Source organism: Salmo salar, chromosome 03 (genome assembly GCF_965601325.2).
Source record: "Salmo salar chromosome 03, fSalSal1, whole genome shotgun sequence".
Taxonomy (NCBI): Eukaryota; Metazoa; Chordata; class Actinopteri; order Salmoniformes; family Salmonidae; genus Salmo; species Salmo salar.
This window is the reverse complement of record NC_138293.1, coordinates 68,615,867-68,636,113: the sequence shown is the minus strand read 5'-3', so window position 1 is coordinate 68,636,113 and position 20,247 is coordinate 68,615,867. Positions and strand designations below refer to the sequence as shown.

General features: G+C 43.3%; 1 protein-coding gene across 1 annotated transcript; it reads right to left on the bottom strand.

Moving 5' to 3' along the window:
* Positions 1 to 227: 227 nt before the first annotated feature.
* ddx17 (DEAD-box helicase 17) lies at positions 228 to 15,146 on the bottom strand. The gene is made up of 13 exons (XM_014193259.3): positions 14,673 to 15,146; positions 11,957 to 12,113; positions 11,554 to 11,650; positions 11,231 to 11,364; positions 10,588 to 10,653; positions 10,324 to 10,465; positions 10,026 to 10,186; positions 5,633 to 5,805; positions 5,369 to 5,479; positions 5,142 to 5,203; positions 4,956 to 5,015; positions 1,648 to 1,875; positions 228 to 1,447 (listed from the first exon to the last, which is right to left on the bottom strand). Exons 1-13 carry the CDS (start codon positions 14,726 to 14,728, stop codon positions 999 to 1,001), a joined length of 1,896 nt encoding a protein of 631 aa, XP_014048734.1. The 5' UTR covers positions 14,729 to 15,146; the 3' UTR covers positions 228 to 998.
* Positions 15,147 to 20,247: the final 5,101 nt, after the last annotated feature.

Sequence of the window (20,247 nt, the reverse complement as noted above, 5' to 3'; positions counted from 1 at the left end):
TGTCTTGCTGAATCACTATTTCCTCAAAGGCTTGAGTCTCCCAAGCTCATTCCACCAATGGAACTTATGTACATTTGCAAAGAGAACGTTATTTTTCTTGGGGTTTAAACTGTAGGAGTCTGACAATCTTAACCAAGCTCATTCACACTGGTAGTTTTAACAGCACTAGTTGGAGCACCATCAATACCTCACCTAGTGGAGTACAGAAACAAAATGTTAAGACACACTTTAAACATTCAAAAGCTTTATTGAAACCTGAAAAACAAAACCAGACAGTAAAAAATTGATTTTACAGGTTGGTCTTGTCTACATACTAGAATGGACAGAGAAGCACAAACCTATACATCCCTACACTAGGAAGAAACAAGCATGTGTGACAGGTTTACAGAGTTCAATAGAGAAACAATATCCCAAGACCATGAAACAAAAATGAAATCATATGGTTCGGCTACCGAGGGGTTGGAATGATCCCACAAAATAAACAATTAAAATAATGTAACCTACATAAGTCAAATAACTACCTCATGACAGGAAATGTCAACCCATATTTCAAAATACTGTCCTGGAACTGAATTACTGATCACCTTTAACAGAGAAATTCTAAATGGGAAAATAATCACGTATGTACAAACTAACTAAAGCTGAAAAACAACATGAAACAAATTTGACGGCACTTCAAAAATGCTTTCATCACCTTTCAGCACAAACGTGGTCGACCTACTCAAAGGACAATCTGCATTTGTACAGCTATTTTAATGCTTTAAAAAATCCTTTCAAAGCACTAACTACTTGTTAGTCAGGCAAGTTCATTATTGGAATGTTGAACGTCCACAACAAATCGGCTGACTTTATTTTTAACGCTCACCAATCTAACACCTCTGGATTTATGTCAGCTAAGGCCAAGATTTCAAGCACAGTACTCCAGAATCTCAAAACAACTGACTTTTCTGGTTGATGTTGGGGATTGTATGCATGTGTGGTGAGGGCTAGCCCCAGCTTTACTTCCTCTGTGAGGTTGGAGTGGGTGGGGGAGCAAACTGGAAAGGCGAGTGCCCCATTAATCCCATCATGGGCTGGGTTGGGGTAAACTTCTGGGCCATGAGGGGCTGCGGCCCTGAGGGGGGTGGAGGGGGCTGACTGGACCTGCTGACTGAACTAAACTGTCCCGCTGACTGGTCTTGCCCCCCATTGCTGCTCCCGGACTTGTACTGGTTGTAGGAGGAGCTGGAGCCATAGCTGCGGCTGTCCCTCCTGTCCCTGTAGGAAGAGGACGACCTGTCCCCGGCGCGGCTGCTCCCTCCATCTCGGCTGTCGCGGCTGAAGCTGCCGCTGCTCCCCCGGCTGTCCTTGCTGCCTACGGTGCGCATGCTCCGGTTGCACTCATCCTGATACATCAGGTTGGGGTTGTTTGCGTTGGAGCCGTTGCCATGGAAACGTGACCTGCCTCCTGCATTCCAAAGAGAGATTAAGTCTGAGTTATAAAATTCTGCAAATACCTGGACACACACTATAAAAAACTAGCTTGTTCAACGTACAATGAAGAAACCTCAAGTCAACAGCCCACTGTCAATCACTTCAAAAAAATCTAGAGGGGCAACTCTTTCCCCCCCAGACATTTCCCTTGAAGGCTCTCCCTCATTCTCCCACCTCCTCCACGGCCAGTGTTGACCAGTTGCAGCAGCTTGGGGTTTATGGCCTGCCGGGCCTCCTCTAGCACACGGATCAGCTCACGGGCCTGACGAAGGTTGCCCGGGGTGAAGAATGTGTAGGCCGTACCCTTGTTGGTGCTACGGGCCGTACGGCCGATACGGTGGATGTAGTCCTCAGAGGAGTTTGGGTAGTCATAATTGATGACAAATTTGACATCCTCCACATCTTGGGTTAGGAGTTGGGTAGGGAGGGTTAGTCAATGGGGAGGGAGAAGAGACAAGGACAAGTTAGGAAAAGCAGCATTGATTGATAGAAACATTTCACAACAATATGCCACCTGTGGAAAGGTCGGGGAGAGGAATGGAGAGTTCATTCATTCCCATTTTAAGATGTTTGCTTTGTGCACCAAGCAAAACTAGAAATGTACTTGGTACAGACAATAACCATAAGACACAGATCAAACTCTGAAACCTCACTTACCTGTCTAGTGAACACTGTAATTCGTACATAATGCAGAAAAACTTAAATCCTACTTACCCCAACATAACTACAATACTGTTAATATTATTTGTTAACCAATACACTATGTTCCTTGAAAAATACAATGGGCTCCTCAGTATCCCAGCCAGTATATATTTCAAATGCTTTTGGTCAAGCACTGAATATACTGCTTCTTCGTGACCAAAACGTTACAATAACAGCCAATCAATACCAGATAGACTAAATAATTACAAATAGGGTTTGAACATCCCCATTTTGAGTGGGGCTGAAACTCCAAATAAATAAATGGGGTATATCTGTATCCATTGACAAAACTGGCAAATGGTAAGATTTCTTTAAAGGGTGGAATTTAACTTTTTTTAAAGTCTGTTTCTCATTACAGTTGACATAGGGCTCTGAAAACACTGCTGTGGGTTAAAAATGTCTCCTTTTTCTTACAGACCGATGAGGTGGATGGGAACAGGGAAGGTGGGGTGAGGTACTTACCCCGTATTAGAGATGACTTACAAGGTTAGTGCCCTCTGTCCCCCCTGACCAGTCCTGGGAGGTCTGTCGGGGTAGGAGAGTGAGGAGGACAACATGGGTCCTCCCCCCTCCCATCACTCCTCCACACATCCCTCCCAACTGGAGTGGCAGAGCCAGAACCCAGGCTGGACTGGATTTGACACTACACCCTTGCTCTGCCTCTTCACGTCATCAGGGGCATGAATAGGGGAATTTGGGCTACTGTTTCTGTACTGTTGGGTACTTCAATGTGACTTCAGGGGTCTAAATATGGACTTACTGTAACTACCTGTATGGTAAGCATCCTCTCCTGTTTCTAGCGAATACCTGATGTTTAATTCTAGTTTGGGGGATATTTTCTGGGGTTGTTGTTGAGATTATCCAAGGTCTTTGGTAGAAATCTGTGCAGAGGAGACAAATGGAAGAGACCCAGGGAAGTCCCCCCAGGTCCTTCCCAGACTGACAGCATGTCCAGGAGCCCAGGGGTTCAAGTGCAGTAACAAGAAACAGACACTGGGATGGCGATGTAGAGGTTTTGGGGAGCTAAAAATACTCAACATTAAGGGACTTTGCCAGGGAACAGTGAGCATTTGAAGAGGGGTGAATATAGAGATGTTGTCAGGACATGATTCTGACTGGGGTTTGCTGAGCACAGGTAGAACGTTTCCATTTTTCTGAATCTACAGGTCTGGGTTGTCTTTGCATGATGCACACAAAGAGTCATTCGATATTTGAAGTAAAGAGATGAAAGCATGAAAGATTTGGGAAGAAGGCCAAGGTAAGAATAAGCATAGGGCGAGGTAGAAAGAGAATGTATCTCTAAACAGTGGACTATAAACAGGTAAATGGACAGTGTAAAGTGTGAGAGATTAAGGGGTGGGCAGAGAGAAGGAGGGATAGACAGAGAGAGGGGGGAAATATAGAGAGGCTCCTTCAGGCCAGGACTCCTGCCAGCCAGGACCAGACATGACGCCCGCAGAGGGAGAGGCCGGCACAGCCAGTGGTGGGGGTGTCAGGCTGCATAGGGGGCTGCAGGGGCAGTTTAGAGGGGAGCCTCCAGCAAAGCGACAAATACTTGGCCTGCCGCCTTTTCCTGTCTTCTTGTAACGCACCACTGTATCTATTAACCTCTGGGGAAATGATTTGTCTACATTTAAGACTAGCTCTACTGTATGGTAGAATTACTTTAAGAATGTTTATGGCAAACTACTTATCAATCAATTGATCTCAAATGATGCCAAACCTCATTTAGTATCTTCAAAGATGTCTAACTAGGGCTTTTTGAAAATACTCCATATTAGCAAAGGGCATGGGGAAATCCTTTGAAAACTTTAAAGCTGTTTCGCGAAACAAACCTGCTTAGCATTGTGTAGCTATATTAGTGGAATTTATGAAAGGAACTACATATGGTGCGTTACTGTTGGAGGCTGATGGCATAGCCTGTGGGAGGCCGCCCCCCTCTTGGCCCTCTGAGCTGATCGCCCCGCCCCAGTTTAAAATTTGGAATCCCAGCAGAACCCCCACCCCCCCCACCCCCCCCCCCCCTGTCATCCAGGCAGTCAGTTTGCTGGAAGGGGGAGAGTTTTTTTGAGGGGTCTGTTCTGGGTTTTCTGAGAGATGTCTGTGTCTGGGATTGATAAATCAGGCCTCCTCTCCCCTGTGTTTCTCTCCGCAACTCAGGCTCGATTAGTCATGCCTAGGTCCGGCTGCAGGCTCCAGTGGGCCTGTGCGCTTCTAGTGCCGGAAGAGAGACTTGGAAACAAAACAAAAACAAAATGAAAGAAAATAAATGAACACAGAAACAAAACAAAATTTGGTTATAAAAAGGTATTGCCATAAGGGGGTGCATCACTCTCCATACCCATTATTTTAAGTTAATATTTCACACACTGATAAAAGGTAGCTCAAATTACTATATGCTTTTAGATCTACTCAATGGTTGGATGTTTCCATTAGTCAAGGGACCTGGCATTCCACAAAGGAAAATTAGTTCCAGAAATAAGGCATACTTCTTAAATACATACTCTGTATCTAAGAAGTACTACTGACAAGAAGCCACACTTCATATTAAACAAAGTGGCAACAGTACTCACAGAAATCTGCTTCAATGTGTTTTGTGGAGGTCATTTCATGAATTCAATAAATCTATACATTTCTTGGGTTTCTTACATGCAATGTGGCTAGTATACTGTACATCTAAGCACAATTAGGTGTCCTACTCATAGCCCATTGAAGGAATATGTCTGTGTTTGTATTCATGCCGAGGGACTGTGCTTTTATTCTGAGCACACAGTACATACCCAAACCACGTGAGGCCACATCAGTAGCAATAAGAATAGGAGCCTTGCCACTACGGAACTCTATAGAAGGAGAGAGGAAATGCCAAGAGATCAGCTGAGGGACACAAAGGAAGGCGTCACGACAACAACCAATACCAATTAGCCCTATACTAGCCCATATAATACTCGTAATAAACCACGTCTTACCTGTCAGCACCCAGTCTCTCTCCGGCTGAGTCTTGTCACCATGGATACACATCGCTGGCCACCTGAGGAGCAAACCAACCTGTCAGCTTGATCAGAGAACTGGGAATTGTTATGAAGTAGTACAACCCAATGACCAGAAGTATTTTATATTCAATAAATTCAATTCATTACTCCCAGTGTGTGTGTGTGTGTGTGTGTGTGTGTGTGTGTTCCTTTCCCTCGCTCACCCATCGCGTCTCATTCTGCGGGTCAGATCATCGCAGCGTTTCTTGGTCTCCACAAAGATGATGGTCTTGTTCTCCTTCTCAGCCATGATCTCCTCCATCAGCTGGAGCAGCCTGGGGAGAAGGAGAGCGAACATGTTAGCCAATGAAAGCTCTTTGGAGAGTTAGTTACATCGGTCTACGACCAAGCCTCATCAGTTTACATCAACACAGTCCCATTCACTAACGCTAATGTTTCAGCGGAGTAGAGTGAAGTATTAGCCTCACTTGTTGTCCTTCTCAATCTCCGTGCACACGTCCACAATCTGCAGGATGTTGTGGTTGGCGCTCAGCTCCAGGGCTCCCACGTTGATCTGGACATAGTCCTTCAGGAAGTCCTCTGCTAGCTGCCGCACGTCCTTGGGCCAGGTGGCACTCCACATCAGGGTCTGCCTGTCAGGCTGGGATGAGAGCAGCATTAGAAACTCTTGATAAAAAACGTAAGCACATTTTGCAGTAGCTAGCAGCAGTATCAGATGTTTTATTACAGTATAGCAGCAGTTTGGGGATATAGACTAGAAACCACTAGCCATTTGGAATAAAGAATTTGTAGTAGTCCATCTACTGAAATATACACCGAGTGTACAAAACATTAGGAACACCATCCTAATATTGAGTGGCAACCCTTTTGCCCTCAGAACAGCCACAATTCATCGGGGCATGGACTCAAGGTGACGAAAGCCTTCCACATAGAATCTAATGTGTTAAGTTGGCTGGATGTCCTTTGGGTGGTGGATCATTGTTGATAGACATGGGAAATGGTTGAGCGTGAAAAACTCTACAGCATTGCAGTTCTTGACACACTCAAACCGGTGTGGCTGGCACCTACTACCATACCCCATTCAAAGGCACTTAAATATTTTGTCTTGCCCATTCACCCTCTGAATGGTACACATACACAATCCATGTCGCAATTGTCTCAAGGCTGAAAAATCCTTCTTAAACCTGTCTCCTCCCCTTCATCTACACTGATTATAGTGGATGACATCAATAAGGGGTCATAGACTGACCAGGTGAAAACTATGTCATGGAAAGAGCACACTCCATCACTGTAAGATGTGATACTGAAATTGTATATGGTTATATTATGTAAAAGATAATAGTGCAACACTAATAAATCTATTATTTTTTTTATAACAAATGCGCTTTCTCCCGTGTTGGCTACAGTTACTGTCCACGGTTCTGAAACGATCTTCAGTGCGCTGTAGAATCAGCACCTTTCCCTATGTTGCTATGTGCATAATAGCAAAGTTAACCAGCATATTGGGATTGAGAACAATGCGGCAGATGCAGCAGCAGCAGCAACGAGGAAACAGCCTTAACCTGATTGTCTAAGAAAATTGAGGAAACCCCAACTTAATTAGGTCTATAATCAATAGCCTAACTGTTAAATGTGCCGGGCTTTATAAATCATCCATACATATCTACAGAAATAAGACCGATCTTGCTTCTGTTGCCTGTTGGAGTGTTTGTTTCATAGCCTAATGATTCCATTAGCACCAAGCCTCATGCAATGGCAAAATGCCAGATAAAGCAATTTCACAGATTCGGCTGTTTTTAATCTTTGCTATGCTATAATAAAGGCGTTACATTTTCCCCCCATTAGAACAGACTGGTATTACTTATTTAGTGTTGTTTACACTGTTCCGAAACAGGCAGAAAAATGTGATTGTAATCTAAAAGCACCTGTTTGTCACATAATATGCACGCAGCTCTCACCTCGATACCCTTCTTTTTATTGATCTTCTTATTGATATTACAATTATTAGTAATGTCGTTATCATTAGTAGGATTTGTATAACCACTATCGAACTGTAGGCTTAAGAGCGCATCCTGTTTAGTCTTAACACCGTAACTTACTTAGGCCTATATTTCAATATATAGGCTACTGTATCAATCAATCATTCATGCCATCACACAGCATATGATACACTCCTTTTTTGAAATGCAATCAAGCATTTTAGTTTTCAAATTAAATAACAAAGGGAGCTTTGAATAATTAGCCTAAACAAGAAATAAAACGCAATTTACGAATGCATGAAACTTGTTTTAGTCTGCTGTAATAAAGGCTTTATATATTTTTCCCCCGTTAGAACAGTTTCTGTTTACACTGTTCCAAATGGTCAGAAAAGGTAAAAATATTGTAATTTAACAGCAACTGTTATAATCAATTTATTGATGTGAATATGATAGGCTATAGGTCAGGCCCTATTGGTCACATGCATGCGATGCTTACATGTTTCACTTAAATAAATCTTCTTAGGGATCGGCATCATGCAGCACCTTGTGTCACCATCGCAAATTTTAGAGAGACAACAAATGTCGGTACATATAAGTGTCTTATATCAGCTGAAAGCTTAAATTCTTGTCAATATAACCGCACTGTCCAATTTACAGTAGCTATTACTGCAAAGGAATGCCATGCTATTGTTTGAGGAGAGCTCCTAACAACAAAACACTTTTCACAGCGAAAGGTTTGATAAATTCATCTCTGAAGGTGTAATGTGTACTTACATTCTGAAATCTTGCTCTGATTTATCATCCAAAGGGTCCCAGAGATAACATGAAATGTCGTTTTGTTAGATAAAATCCTTTTCCATATCCTAAAAAGGTCCATATAGCATGCACGATCGAGTTTGTATTTCCACTCGTTCAATTTGCAAAGAAAGGAATCTGAAAATCTCAACCTAAATGTTGTTTCAACCAGTCAAATCGCGTTTGTATGTATTCCTCAGAGATCCTAGAATGTAACGAAACTTCACTAAATAATTAGGGGTGTAGTATATCCTATAGGACACCATATTTGGTCAGAGAGCGATGCCTTCATGGCATGTCGATGACGCAGGCGGTCTTCACTTGAACGACTCTAACTTTGTCAAATAAATATACAACAAAAAAAATACAAAACAGAAAAGTGGTGTGTGCATATATACTCACCCCCTTTGCTATGAAGCCCCTAAATAAGATCTGGTGCAACAAATTACCTTCAGAAGTCACATAATTAGTTGAATAAAGTCCACCTGTGTGCAATCTAAGTGTCACATGATCTCTGTATATATACACTTGTTCTGAAAGGCTCCAGAGTCAACACCACTAAGCATGGGGCACCACCAAGCAAGCGGCACCATAAAGACCAAGGAGCTCTCTAAACAGGTCAGGGACAAAGTTGTGGAGAAGTACAGATCAGGGTTGGGTTATAAAAAAATATCCAAAACTTTGAACATTCCACAGAGCACCATTAAATCCATTATTAAAAAATTGGAAGAATATGGCACCAGATCAAACCTGCCAAGAGAGGGTCGCCCACCAAATCTCACAGACCAGGCAAGGAGGGCATTAATCAGAGGCAACAAATAGACCAAAGATAACCCTGAAGGAGCTGCAACGCTCCACAGCAGAGACTGGAGTATCTGTCCATAGGACCACTTTAAGGAGTACACTCCACAGAGCTGGGCTTTACGGAAGAGTGGCCAGAAAAAAGCCATTGCTTAAAGAAAAAATAAGCAAACACGTTTGGTGTTCGCCAAATGGCATGTGGGAGACTCCCCAAACATATGGAAGAAGGTATTCTGGTCAGATGAGACTAAAATTTAGCTTTTTGGAAAATCAAGGAAAACGTTATGTCTAGCGCAAACCCAACACCTCGCATCACCCCGAGAACACCATCCCCACAGTGAAGCATGGTGGCAGCATCATGTTGTGGGGATGTTTTTCATCAGCAGGGACTGGGAAACTGGTCAAAATTGAAGGAATGATGGATGGTACTAAATACAGGGAAATTGTTGAGGGAAACCTGTTTCAGTCTTCCAGAGATTTGAGACTGGGACAGAGGTTCACCTTCCAGCAGGACAATGACCCTAAGCATACTGCTAAAGCAACACTCAAGTTGTTTAAGGGTTAACATTTAAATGCCTTGGAATGGCCTAGTCAAAGCCCAGACCTCAATCCAATTGAGAATCTGTGGTATGACTTAGATTGCTGTACACCAGCGGAACCCATCCAACTTGAAGGAGCTGTAGCAGTTTTTCCTTGAAGAATGGGCAGAAATCCCAATGGCTAGATGTGCCAAGCTTATAGAGACATACCTCAAGAGACTTGCAGCTGTAATTGCTGCAAACGGTGGTTCTTAAAAGTATTGACTTTGTGAATAGTTATGCACGCTCAAGTTCTGTTTATTTGTCTTATTTCTTGTTTGTTTCACAAAAAAATATATTTTGCATCTCCAAAGTGGTAGGCATGTTGTGTAAATCAAATGATACAATCCCCCCAAAAATCTATTTTAATTCCAGGTTGTAAGGCAACAAAATAGGAAAAATGCCAAGGGGGCGAATACTTCACAAGGCACTGTATGTAGTAGATTTTTTTTCAAACAAATAGGGTGTGTGTGTCTATATATGGAAAAATAAGTTTAAACATTTCAACCAATCGATTGGTCGAAGGAACAGGACGACTCTCGTCAACCAATATTTTTTTTTTGTGAGGGACAGCCCTACTCAGTGTATATGGTCTTAAGCAGGCCTGAAATGCATCAATGTGTAGCTAATGCATTGGAAAGAGATAAGGTTATAACAGCTGTAAAATGAGGGTCACTTTGCTTGAGTGACTAGAGAACCCTGCTCACCCTAATCTGGTCAACAATCTTGCGAATCTGTGGCTCAAAGCCCATGTCCAGCATTCTGTCAGCCTCGTCCAGCACCAAGTAGGTGCAGCGCCGTAGGTTGGTCTTCCCTGCCTCCAGGAAGTCAATGAGACGACCCGGGGTGGCGATGCAGATCTCAACACCTGGGAGGGAGAAAGAAAGCAGTGTAGGTTTCTCTGGTTTAGACAGACATGCGTAATGGAAAAAGAGTATGGATTTTCTTCAGCATATAGGTTATAGTGACTAGTGTGTAGGCCTTTTTCCAGAGGAGCCTCCTTACCTCTCTCCAGGTCCCGGATCTGGGGTCCCTTGGGCGCTCCCCCGTAGACACAGGTGCTCTTGATGCGTGATGACTTTCCGTATTCATGCGCCACTTGCTGAACCTGCTGGGCCAGCTCTCGAGTTGGTGCCAGAACCAAACACTGCACAGGGATAGAAAAAAAACACTCCCTGAATATAATACATTTTGGAAGTGGCTGATATCCATTCATATGAACAATTATAGGAAACATGCTGTAAGATTCATCCAAAATGGATTACTTACGATTGGTCCGTCTCCTCTTTCTAGGTAGGGCTGGTGGTTAATGTGCACAATGGCAGGCAGGAGATACTGAGGAGATACAACAACAAGGGGATAAACACCCCACATCAAGCAGGAGAGATTAATAATAGAAGGAAGTAGAGCCCGATCAATTCCACTATAACACATATTCAATGAATAGGATGAAAAAAGGGACACTTGTGGACATTCTCATGATGTGCCATTACTGTCACAATGTAAGAAATCAACATTTGCAGCATATTTCTTAGACAATTGCTCTCTTGGATGGCAATTTCTGAAGTCAGTGTGGAAAATGTTCACATTAATTTGTCCACTGTAAAACAGTATATCTGCAGGTATATCATATTGGTACGTTTTGTCCCCCTCTAAAAAATCTGAATCGGTATCAGACCCCCAAAAACACATATCGGTCAGGCTCTAGAAGGAAGACAAGACAACTGAGGATATTGTATGGCAGTCAACACAGGTGTATGTGTAAAAATGGGCAGAAAGACAAATTAATAAAAATGTTTACAGATATGAACACTGTGCATGCTGCTATTGTTCCTAAGTGTTGCTGTAACTTTTTGTTCATCCTGTTCTGTTCTTGTGAATGTATGCAGACGGAGCTACAGCTGCATCTCACCGATAAGGTTTTCCCAGAACCTGTCTGTGCGATGCCCACCATGTCCCTGCCACTCAGGGCCAGAGGGAAGCCTTGTGCCTGGATAGCTGTGGGCTCCTTAAAGTTCTGCTGTATCAGCACATCCATCACATACTCTGGTTGAAGTGGAAAAGAACATCTTATAAGCATAACTAAATAACAATTAATTGCATTGGTTACCAAAACTAAGGTTCAATTGGCCACATTACCTGCCAGAATAGATGTTTCCCCAGAGGTGAAAACAATATGCATATTCACAATGACGCCAGGGCAGTTAAGTTGTACTGAAAAGTGTTTGTACTTACGGGGAAAATGGGCCTGGGAGAAGCTACTGACAGGTTTCGGGCAGCCTGACCCCCTGATAGTGATTTCCTTCTTCCTGCGAAACTCCTCCAAGTCATACTGAAAGACAGAAAACAATATCTGAGACAATAAGGAAAAAAAATAACTGTCCACCAATAGTGTCAAGGGTGGCACATCTGGCAACAACTGCAGACTAAGTCAATAAGAGTGTAGGGCAGCGCTGTTCAATCTTAGTGGAGACCAAGAGTGTGCAGACTGCCCAGCACAAATAAACCAGATTCACTAAACATCAAACCCTTGATTAGTTGAATCAGATGTCATAGTAGGTCTACTGGACTGTGCAGTAAGAAATGCACACACACCTGTGGTTCTCCATGACTGAAGCACACTGGTGTGGGGAAATACCTGGCTCATGCGCTGGACATCTGGATGTTCATTGTAAAAGTTCTTCTCAAACTTTGGAAGCTCGTTTAGGTCCCATTTCTTCTTGCGCAAACGCTCCCCTGGGTTCCCAAACTTCTTGTTGGGAGGGGGACCTCTGCTAGACCCAAAACGAGGACTCCTAACAAGATGACAAATACATAGATCAGTATTTGATTACCTCAAGCTAGACTCACTGTACACAACATTTGCCAAGGACAGAAAGAATTGGAGGGATCACATTTTGTCCATTGGTCCCAAAGGGTATGAAGAGGATTACATAGCTGTCTAGCTAAGTAGCTGGTCTTTATAGATTCATTGTAGCTATCCATCTTGGGTTAGATATTCTTATTACCTTCAATGCTGCAGGAATGTTTTGGTACCCTTCCCCAGATCTGTGCCCCAACACAATCCTGTCTTGGAGCTCTACAGACATTTCCTTCAACCTCATGGATTGTTTTTTACTCTTGCATACACTGTTAACTGTGGGACCTTAGAAAGACAGATGTGTGCCTTTTCAGATCATGTCCAATCAATTGAATTTACTACAGGTGGACTCCAATCAAGTTGTAGAAACATCTCAAGGATGATCAATGGAAACAGGATGAAAATGGCTACCCAGTTTAATGCAAATAAACTGGGTAGCCATTTGCATCCTGTTTCCATTGATCATCCTTGAGATGTTTCTACAACTTGATTGGAGTCCACCTGTAGTAAATTCAATTGATTGGACATGATCTGAAAAGGCACACATCTGTCTTTCTAAGGTCCCACAGTTAACAGTGTATGCAAGAGTAAAAAACAATCCATGAGGTTGAAGGAAATGTCTGTAGAGCTCCAAGACAGGATTGTGTTGGGGCACAGATCTGGGGAAGGGTACCAAAACATTCCTGCAGCATTGAAGGTACCCAAGAACAGAAAGGCCTCCATCATTCTTAAATGGAATAAGTTTGGAACCACCAAGACTGTTCCTAGAGCTGGGCGCCTGGCCAAACTGAGCAATCGGGGGAGAAGGGCCTTGGTCAGGGAGGTGACCAAGAACATAATGGTCACTGACAGAGCTCCAGAGTTCCTCTGTGGAGATGGGAGAACCTTCCAGAACAAGAACCATCTCTGCAGCACTCCACCAATCAGGCATTTATGGTAGAGTGGCCGGACAGAAGCCACTCCTCAGTAAAAGGCACATGACAGCCCGCTTAGTTTGCCAAAAGGCACCTAAAGGACGCAGACCATGAGAAACAAGATTCTCTGGTCTGATGAATCCAACATTGAACACTTTGGCCTGAATGCCAAGCGTCAGGTCTGGATGAAACCTGGCACCATCCCTTCGGTGAAGCATGGTCGTGGCAACATCCTGCTGCGGGAATGTTTTTCAGTGGCAGGGACTGGGAGACTAGTCAGCATCAAGGGAAAGATGAACAGAGCAAAGTACAGAGAGATCCTTGATGAAAACCTGCTGCAGAGCACTCAGGACCTCAGACTGGGGTGAAGGTTCACCTTCCAACAAGACAACAACCCTTGGCACACAGCCAAGACAACGCAGGAGTGGCTTCAGGACAAGTCTCTGAATGTTCTTGAGTGGCCCTGCCAGAGCCCGGACTTGAACCCGGTCAAACATCTCCGGAGAGACCTGAAAATAGCTGTGCAGCGACGCTCCCCATCCAACCCGACAGAGCTTGAGAGGATCTGCAGAGAAGAATGGGACAAACTCCCCAAATACAGGTGTACCAAGCTTGTAGCGTCACACCCAAGAAGACTTGAGGTTGTAATCACTGGCAAAGGTGCTTTACCATAGTACTGAGTAAAGGGTCTGAATACTTATGTAAATGTCATAACTTTTTTTATATACATTTGTAATAAATTAAAACCTCTTTTTGCTGTCGTCATTATGGGGTATTGTGTGTTGATTGATAAGGGGAAACAAACAATTTAATCAATTTTAGAACAAGGCTGTAACATAACAAAATGTGGAAAAGGTCAAGGGGTTGGAATACTTCCCGAATGCACTGAACCCACAGTAAAGTATAATAAAATCACCTTATCAAAACACATGCAGATTTATATCACCTGTAACGTGCCCAGAACCATGTATGCTTGCATGGCGTGCATGTGTAACTGGTGTGAAATGGCTAGCTTACATTTAGTGCAGTGACACGGATCACTGGTTGATGCGGAAAAAAAGGTCAAAAGGGGGGTGTGTAACCGGTGTGAAATGGCTAGCTAGTTAGTGGGGTACGTGCTAATAGTGTTTCCATCGGTTACGTCAGTCGCTCTGAGACCTTGAAGTAGTTGTTTCCCTTGATCTCCAAGGGCCGTGGCTTTTGTGGAATGATGCTTAGTGGGAGGCAGTTGTTGATGTGTGCAGAGGGTCCCTGGTTCGAGCCCAGGTAGGGGCGAGGAGAAGTAAGGAAGCAACACTGTTACACATGTATTTTCATCTTGTGCCCATGCTTCAGGTGATAGAAATCTGAACGCACTACCAAAGCTTTGAAAAGTTGAATTAATTAGCGTATGCTTTCCTGTGGATATATTGTCGACTCTCACATTCCTACCTGCAAAAGAACCAACCGGTAAATTCTGGCTTGCAGAGGTCGTATGAGGAAACTTTCCTGATTCAAACGCAAATTTATGCTGACGTAGAAATCAATGCAATTAATCTTCGGGTTTCCAGGTAAATAGCTAAGTTAGCTGCCTGACTTACCCCCTGTCGCGACCACGGTCCCTGTCCCGATCTCCATACGACGAACCGCCCCTCATTTTGAAAACCACTCGACTTCTACCTAGCTAGTTAGTTGGTTAAATATATATATAAAAAATATATTTCTCCGCTGGAACAGGGCCAAGTTTTTGCAGGCAAGCCTTAGATTCTCGCGTTCAAAACGGCAAGCTATCAACGTTACAGTAACTCTAGCTAGTTAAGGCCCTTATTGTGTTAACGTTAGCTGGCTAGCGATACAAAAATGTGAATCTGAGTCTAAATTGGTTTAAATATTATTGAACGAACGTGTATAAAGTGTTATTTCGACAAATGAACAAGTAGCTAGTTTTGGTTTTTACTACAAACCAACGCAAACAGGTGGTAGCTAAACGTCTCGGAAACTGCAGCCAAATATTTATATACGCTGCAGCGAGTGTTGTTATTAACTTCAGCTAGCTAGAGTTCTTCTTCTATGGTATTACGGCGGTCCACAAACAACGTTAGAGGTGCATGTCTCCACCTACTGGATGGGGTGAAAACTGATAAGCTTTAACCAAAAATAATAGGGAGAAGGGAAGGGTGAAAAAAATATACTTATAATATTCAAATGTAAATAAAACAAACTGTACTCAAACAGTCAGATTCAAATCTATATTTAGATCCCTACAAAGGTTCAGTATATTCATTCAGTATTCCCTGTAACATTTTGGCTGTAAAGTCCTGGAGATCCAGAAATATGTTTGCCGTCGTCACAATGAAGTCTAGTTTCTTTTAATAAAAATAAAAAAATAGTTTGTCCTGTGCAATTTGCACAATAAACACAACAAAGTCCACCTTCTTCACTGTTAGTGTTTCGGGATCCTTCTCCTAAACTGCATTCACTGCAGGCTGTGGGGCATCCACTGCCATCTCGTCTACACTCGCTCATCCAGGAGACCTCCTGGATAGTCCTGATCCTAGCTACTGCGACCGCCTTCATCCTTACAGGGCACTCCAGGAACTTGGGAACATGATTCCCATCACAATTACAGCAATGTGCTTCATCTGACTCTTCAACTACAACATATTTATTCCTTCGACAAACACTTGTCATGTGTCCAATTTTCTTTTACAATTGTAACACTGTAGCAGCTTCTGTAGATACAGTCTCACCGCATGTTTCACATACCCAAGTTTTACATGAGTCGGGAGAAACGCTTGATCAAAACACAATAACAATAGGTCTTTCCTTTCTTTCAATCTATCATTTGGGTCAGTCGGCGTACGTCTACCACTTCAGGTGTCCTACTTGGAAAATCATAGCTTTCCACATCATACGTTGATAGTTTGTAGAGCCACAGCACTTCCTCCCTTTGTTCTTGTGACACACACAAAATCAACAACATACCACTTCTGGTCCCTCTGACCGACTCCACTTTTTCCAATGCGTCCTTTACCATCGTTGAGACCACAAACGGGTTACCCAAAAAACATCCTTGCTGGTGAAACGCACTCCAACAATAAATGTATCTTAATTTCCAACTAGCCCTTTTAGCTCCATTCTTCTTTCTCACCATTGTCCACCTATCATTCTCACCAACTCCACTCACGCCAACAAAATCAAACATTGCATCCGCTTCTGGCGTTACACGACCTGCCACCACTAGGATAGATTCTAATTCATCCATCCACCTTCCATATTCCTCCACTCCGGGAGCCTTTGTCCTTCTCGTCCTCTCATTATAGCTAGCTAACATCGGCATTCCCTCAAGCCCTTGTCCTTTTTCTTCCAGCTCGACAGCCAGATCCATTGGAAACAAATTACCCCTCATTGACTCTGCTTCCCCTGTGCTAGCTAGAGTTCTTCTTTAAATTTGTATTGGCGGATCGCAAACAACTGAAAGGTAAATACACCGCCATCTATGGTACTGGATTGTGAGGCCGGTCATGTCCTCCCTATTCATCTATTTCTCTTATCTAGTCCTGTGTTTCCGCCTACTGTTCTGGAATGTGAGTTCATTACACTTTGTGACACAAAAAGACATGGGGAAAAGGGAAGAGAAATTGCCCTACTAACTAACTCTACTCCCATTAAAACTTCACCACTTTTTCACTACTTGGCCCGATCTGATCCTACACTAGGCCGGCAGCCTGTGAGGACGGGACACTTCTGCAGTAAAATCTCGTACACTGAAGTACTTCTCTGCAGCTGCCACCACAACATCTATTTTCTGTGATTTACATTCCATTTCTGTGGTACAGTTGATTGGCAATGAACGCTAAGAAACCAACCATACTGAAGCACGTTATTCCTATCACTCTGTATTGGTCTCAGCCTACTCACAGGGACTCTCTTAGGATCACTCGCCCCGATCTCTTTACCTGCCTTTCTCTCCCCGGACACTTCTGATCTCCAGCACCATGTGTACCCTTACAGGTAACACACAGCTCTTTCCACCAATACTACACATTCCTTTGTTTCATGCCCTCCTGCACACTTTTCACATCTAGGAATCTCCATCCTACACACGGCTGCAATATGACCATGAGCTTGGCACCTAAAACACCGTAATGGGTTTGGGAGAAAAGCTCTCACGGGATAACTACAGGTTATCTACAAGTCTCTGCTAGGTAAAGCCCCGCCTTATCTCAGCTCACTGGTCACCATAGCAGCACCTACTCGTAGCACGTGCTCCAGCAGGTATATCTCACTGGTCACCCCCAAAGCCAATGTCTCCTTTGGTCACCTTTCCTTCCAGTTCTCTGCTGCCAACGACTGGAATGAACTGCAAAAATCTCTGAAGCTGGAGACTCATATCTCCCTCACTAGCTTTAAGCACCAGGTGTCAGAGCAGATCACTGCACCTGTACATAGCCCATCTGTAAACAGCCCATCTATCTACCTCATCCCCATACTGTATTTATTTATCTTGCTCCTTTGCACCCCAGTATCTCTACTTGCACATTCATCTTCTGCACATCTACCATTCCAGTGTTTAATTGCTATATTGTAATTACTTCGCCACCATGGCCTATTTATTGCCTTAACTCCCTTATCTTACCTCATTTGCACTCACTGTATATAGACTTTTTTGTTTTTTCTACTGTATTATTGACTGTATGTTTTGTTTATTCCATGTGTAACTCTGTGTTGTTGTATGTGTCGAATTGCTATGCTTTATCTTGGCAAGGTCGCGGTTGCAAATGAGAACTTGTTCTCAACTAGCCTACCTGGTTAAATAAAGGTGAAATAAAAAAATAACTGACACATCCTAACTTGACTTTGTCGGGTAAAGACACTTCTTTAAAACTCAGCAGGACAGACGGTGTCGTCTCTGTTTCACCATGCTCTCCACCAGGGCTGCGTTGCACCAAACGGTGGGCGTCCAAGACACCAGGAATCTTCCATTTCAGTTGATCCTCCTCAACACTTAACGCCACCCCAGTTATCACTCTTTTCAACAGTGCCCTGCTCCGGAGAGCAAAGCAAATCACCGTTCTTATCCCGAGGAGCATGTTGCAGAACGCCCCATCCCTCTGGGCGGAAGACACACAATCATCACGAGTCCACTTCAAGTTACTTGCACCAATTTTCAAGTCCCCAACCTCTTCTCCACCCAACTAGACACCACATATGGATCAGCCAGAAGGCAAGGATCCATTCTCTCAAAATCTCACTTCCACTAGGCCAGAATACCCTTTACCATCATCGGACGAGGCTAGAACTTGCCGGTCTTCACTGCACCTGCCACCACAGGTAATTCATCCTCATTCTAGTCATGTTCAATGTCTTAGCTACTGGAGTATGTTTTTTGTTTTTATACTTGGCGCCAATCTTCCTCACCACACCGCTTCCCTCTTCACTCAGCTCTTTTCCGTCTTCCTCGCTGTCCATTTCCACGCTCTTTCCACTCCTTCATTCGCTGTAGTAGCAAACTATTCGAATGATTCTTGTATCTTAAACTCCATCAGGGGGGTTTTCTGAAGAGGACTATAGACTACAACATTGTAGGGTTTCATACTGGGTTTTTGTTCAACAACCTTCCTTGCTGGTGATCATACTAGACCAGCTCCATCTCTGCTTGATCTGCTGAGCAAGAAGGACCTTGGCCAGGGAGGTGACCAAGAACCCAATGACCATTCTGACATAAGTAATTCCTTGGCTGAGATAGGAGAACCTGTCAGAAGGACAACTGTCTCTACAGCACTTCACCAATCTGGAGAGAGTGGCCAGACAGAAGCCACTCCTGAGAAAAAGGCAAATGACAGCACACCGAGTGGTGTTTTCAAAAAGGTAAGTGAAAGACTGACTAAATAAGGAAAAAGATGCTGTGGTCTGACGAGACAAAACATTTACTTTTTAGTCTGAATGCAAAGCCCAGCCAACAGAGAATTGCAGTAGTCTAGATGGGAGATTCCAAGATTCCTGGATTAGGACCAGCGCTGCTTCCTGTGTGAGGATAGGTCGTACTCTACGGATGTGGTAGAGCATGAACCTGCAGGAGCAAGTCAATGTTTGCAGAGAATGACAGGGTGTTGTCCTGGGTCACGCCAATATTCTTTGCACTCTGGGAGAGGGACACCGTGGAGTTGTCAACGTGATGGAGAGGTCTTGGAGTGGGCAGGCCTTCCCTGGGAGAAAGAGCAGCTCAAAACCAGATTTGTCCGTCGGACTGCCAGATGGTGAAGCGTGATTCACCACTCCAGAGAACGCGTTTCCACTGCTCCAATGTCCAATGGCGGCAAGCTTTAAACCACCACTTGTTTTGGGGTCTCTTACGCTTATAATTTGGTTGTTATATTTGAAAAAAAAACTATTTTGGATGAAGCAGTTGTTATCTAGAATAGTAACGCTAATTTACATAATAGGCTGTAGCAAAAGCTAGCCAAAAATACATTTTACTGTTTAAGTGTTGAAGTTTAATGCAGTTGATTTGCGATGACGACACACGCAATATATTAAGCAAGACATTTATACGTGCCTTAAAATCCAATTATAATCCAAAAGTAGTGTGAAATGCACTCATAAGCAACATGTAAATAGAGGCGTTTTTTCTGGCGTTCTATAAGAACTTCCCCGTCTTTCGACACCAACTTGCACGCATCGCCCTCGTGCGGCAATGTTTGCAAACACATGAAGGGGTCTATTGTATCAGTATGATCAAAATGTATCAGCGCTCGAAGCCCCGTATTTTGTGCTTGCCATTCCATATAGACATTAAAATACTTACATTAATTTGAATCTATTATATATTTCCGTAATTTTTAACATCTATTTACCTGTTGTTTTGAGCTTCTCCTCCAGAGATCTGATAGTCATCCTCATGTTCTTCATCTCTGTGTTACAGTAATGGGATAGATGTACATACAGATGTAGGATCTTCATTTTAAAGTGTGTAGTGTATTTGAGGTTTAAAAAGGCTTTTAAAGTTTGTAATTTCCACTTTGCAATGTCAGACCTGATTTTCCTCTTATGAAAAATGTATGGACTCTTACAAAAATATTTCATATTTCCTGTTGCTGAAGGATTATTTTCCTGCTGTAGCAAACTGGCTAAAATGTAAGATCCTACATCTGTACATGCAAGTATGTACTAGTC

What these genes read in the sequence shown, in the direction of transcription:
- ddx17 (XM_014193259.3), bottom strand. Translation starts at nt 14,728, where the DNA reads ATGAGGGGCGGTTCGTCGTATGGAGATCGGGACAGGGACCGTGGTCGC. An exon ending in GACCGTGGTCGCGACAGGGG is followed by an intron (nt 12,114 to 14,672) that starts GTAAGTCAGGCA and finishes TCATCTTGTTAG; the next exon opens with GAGTCCTCGTTTTGGGTCTA. An exon ending in CTCCCAGGCCCATTTTCCCC is followed by an intron (nt 11,365 to 11,553) that starts GTAAGTACAAAC and finishes CACTTCAACCAG; the next exon opens with AGTATGTGATGGATGTGCTG.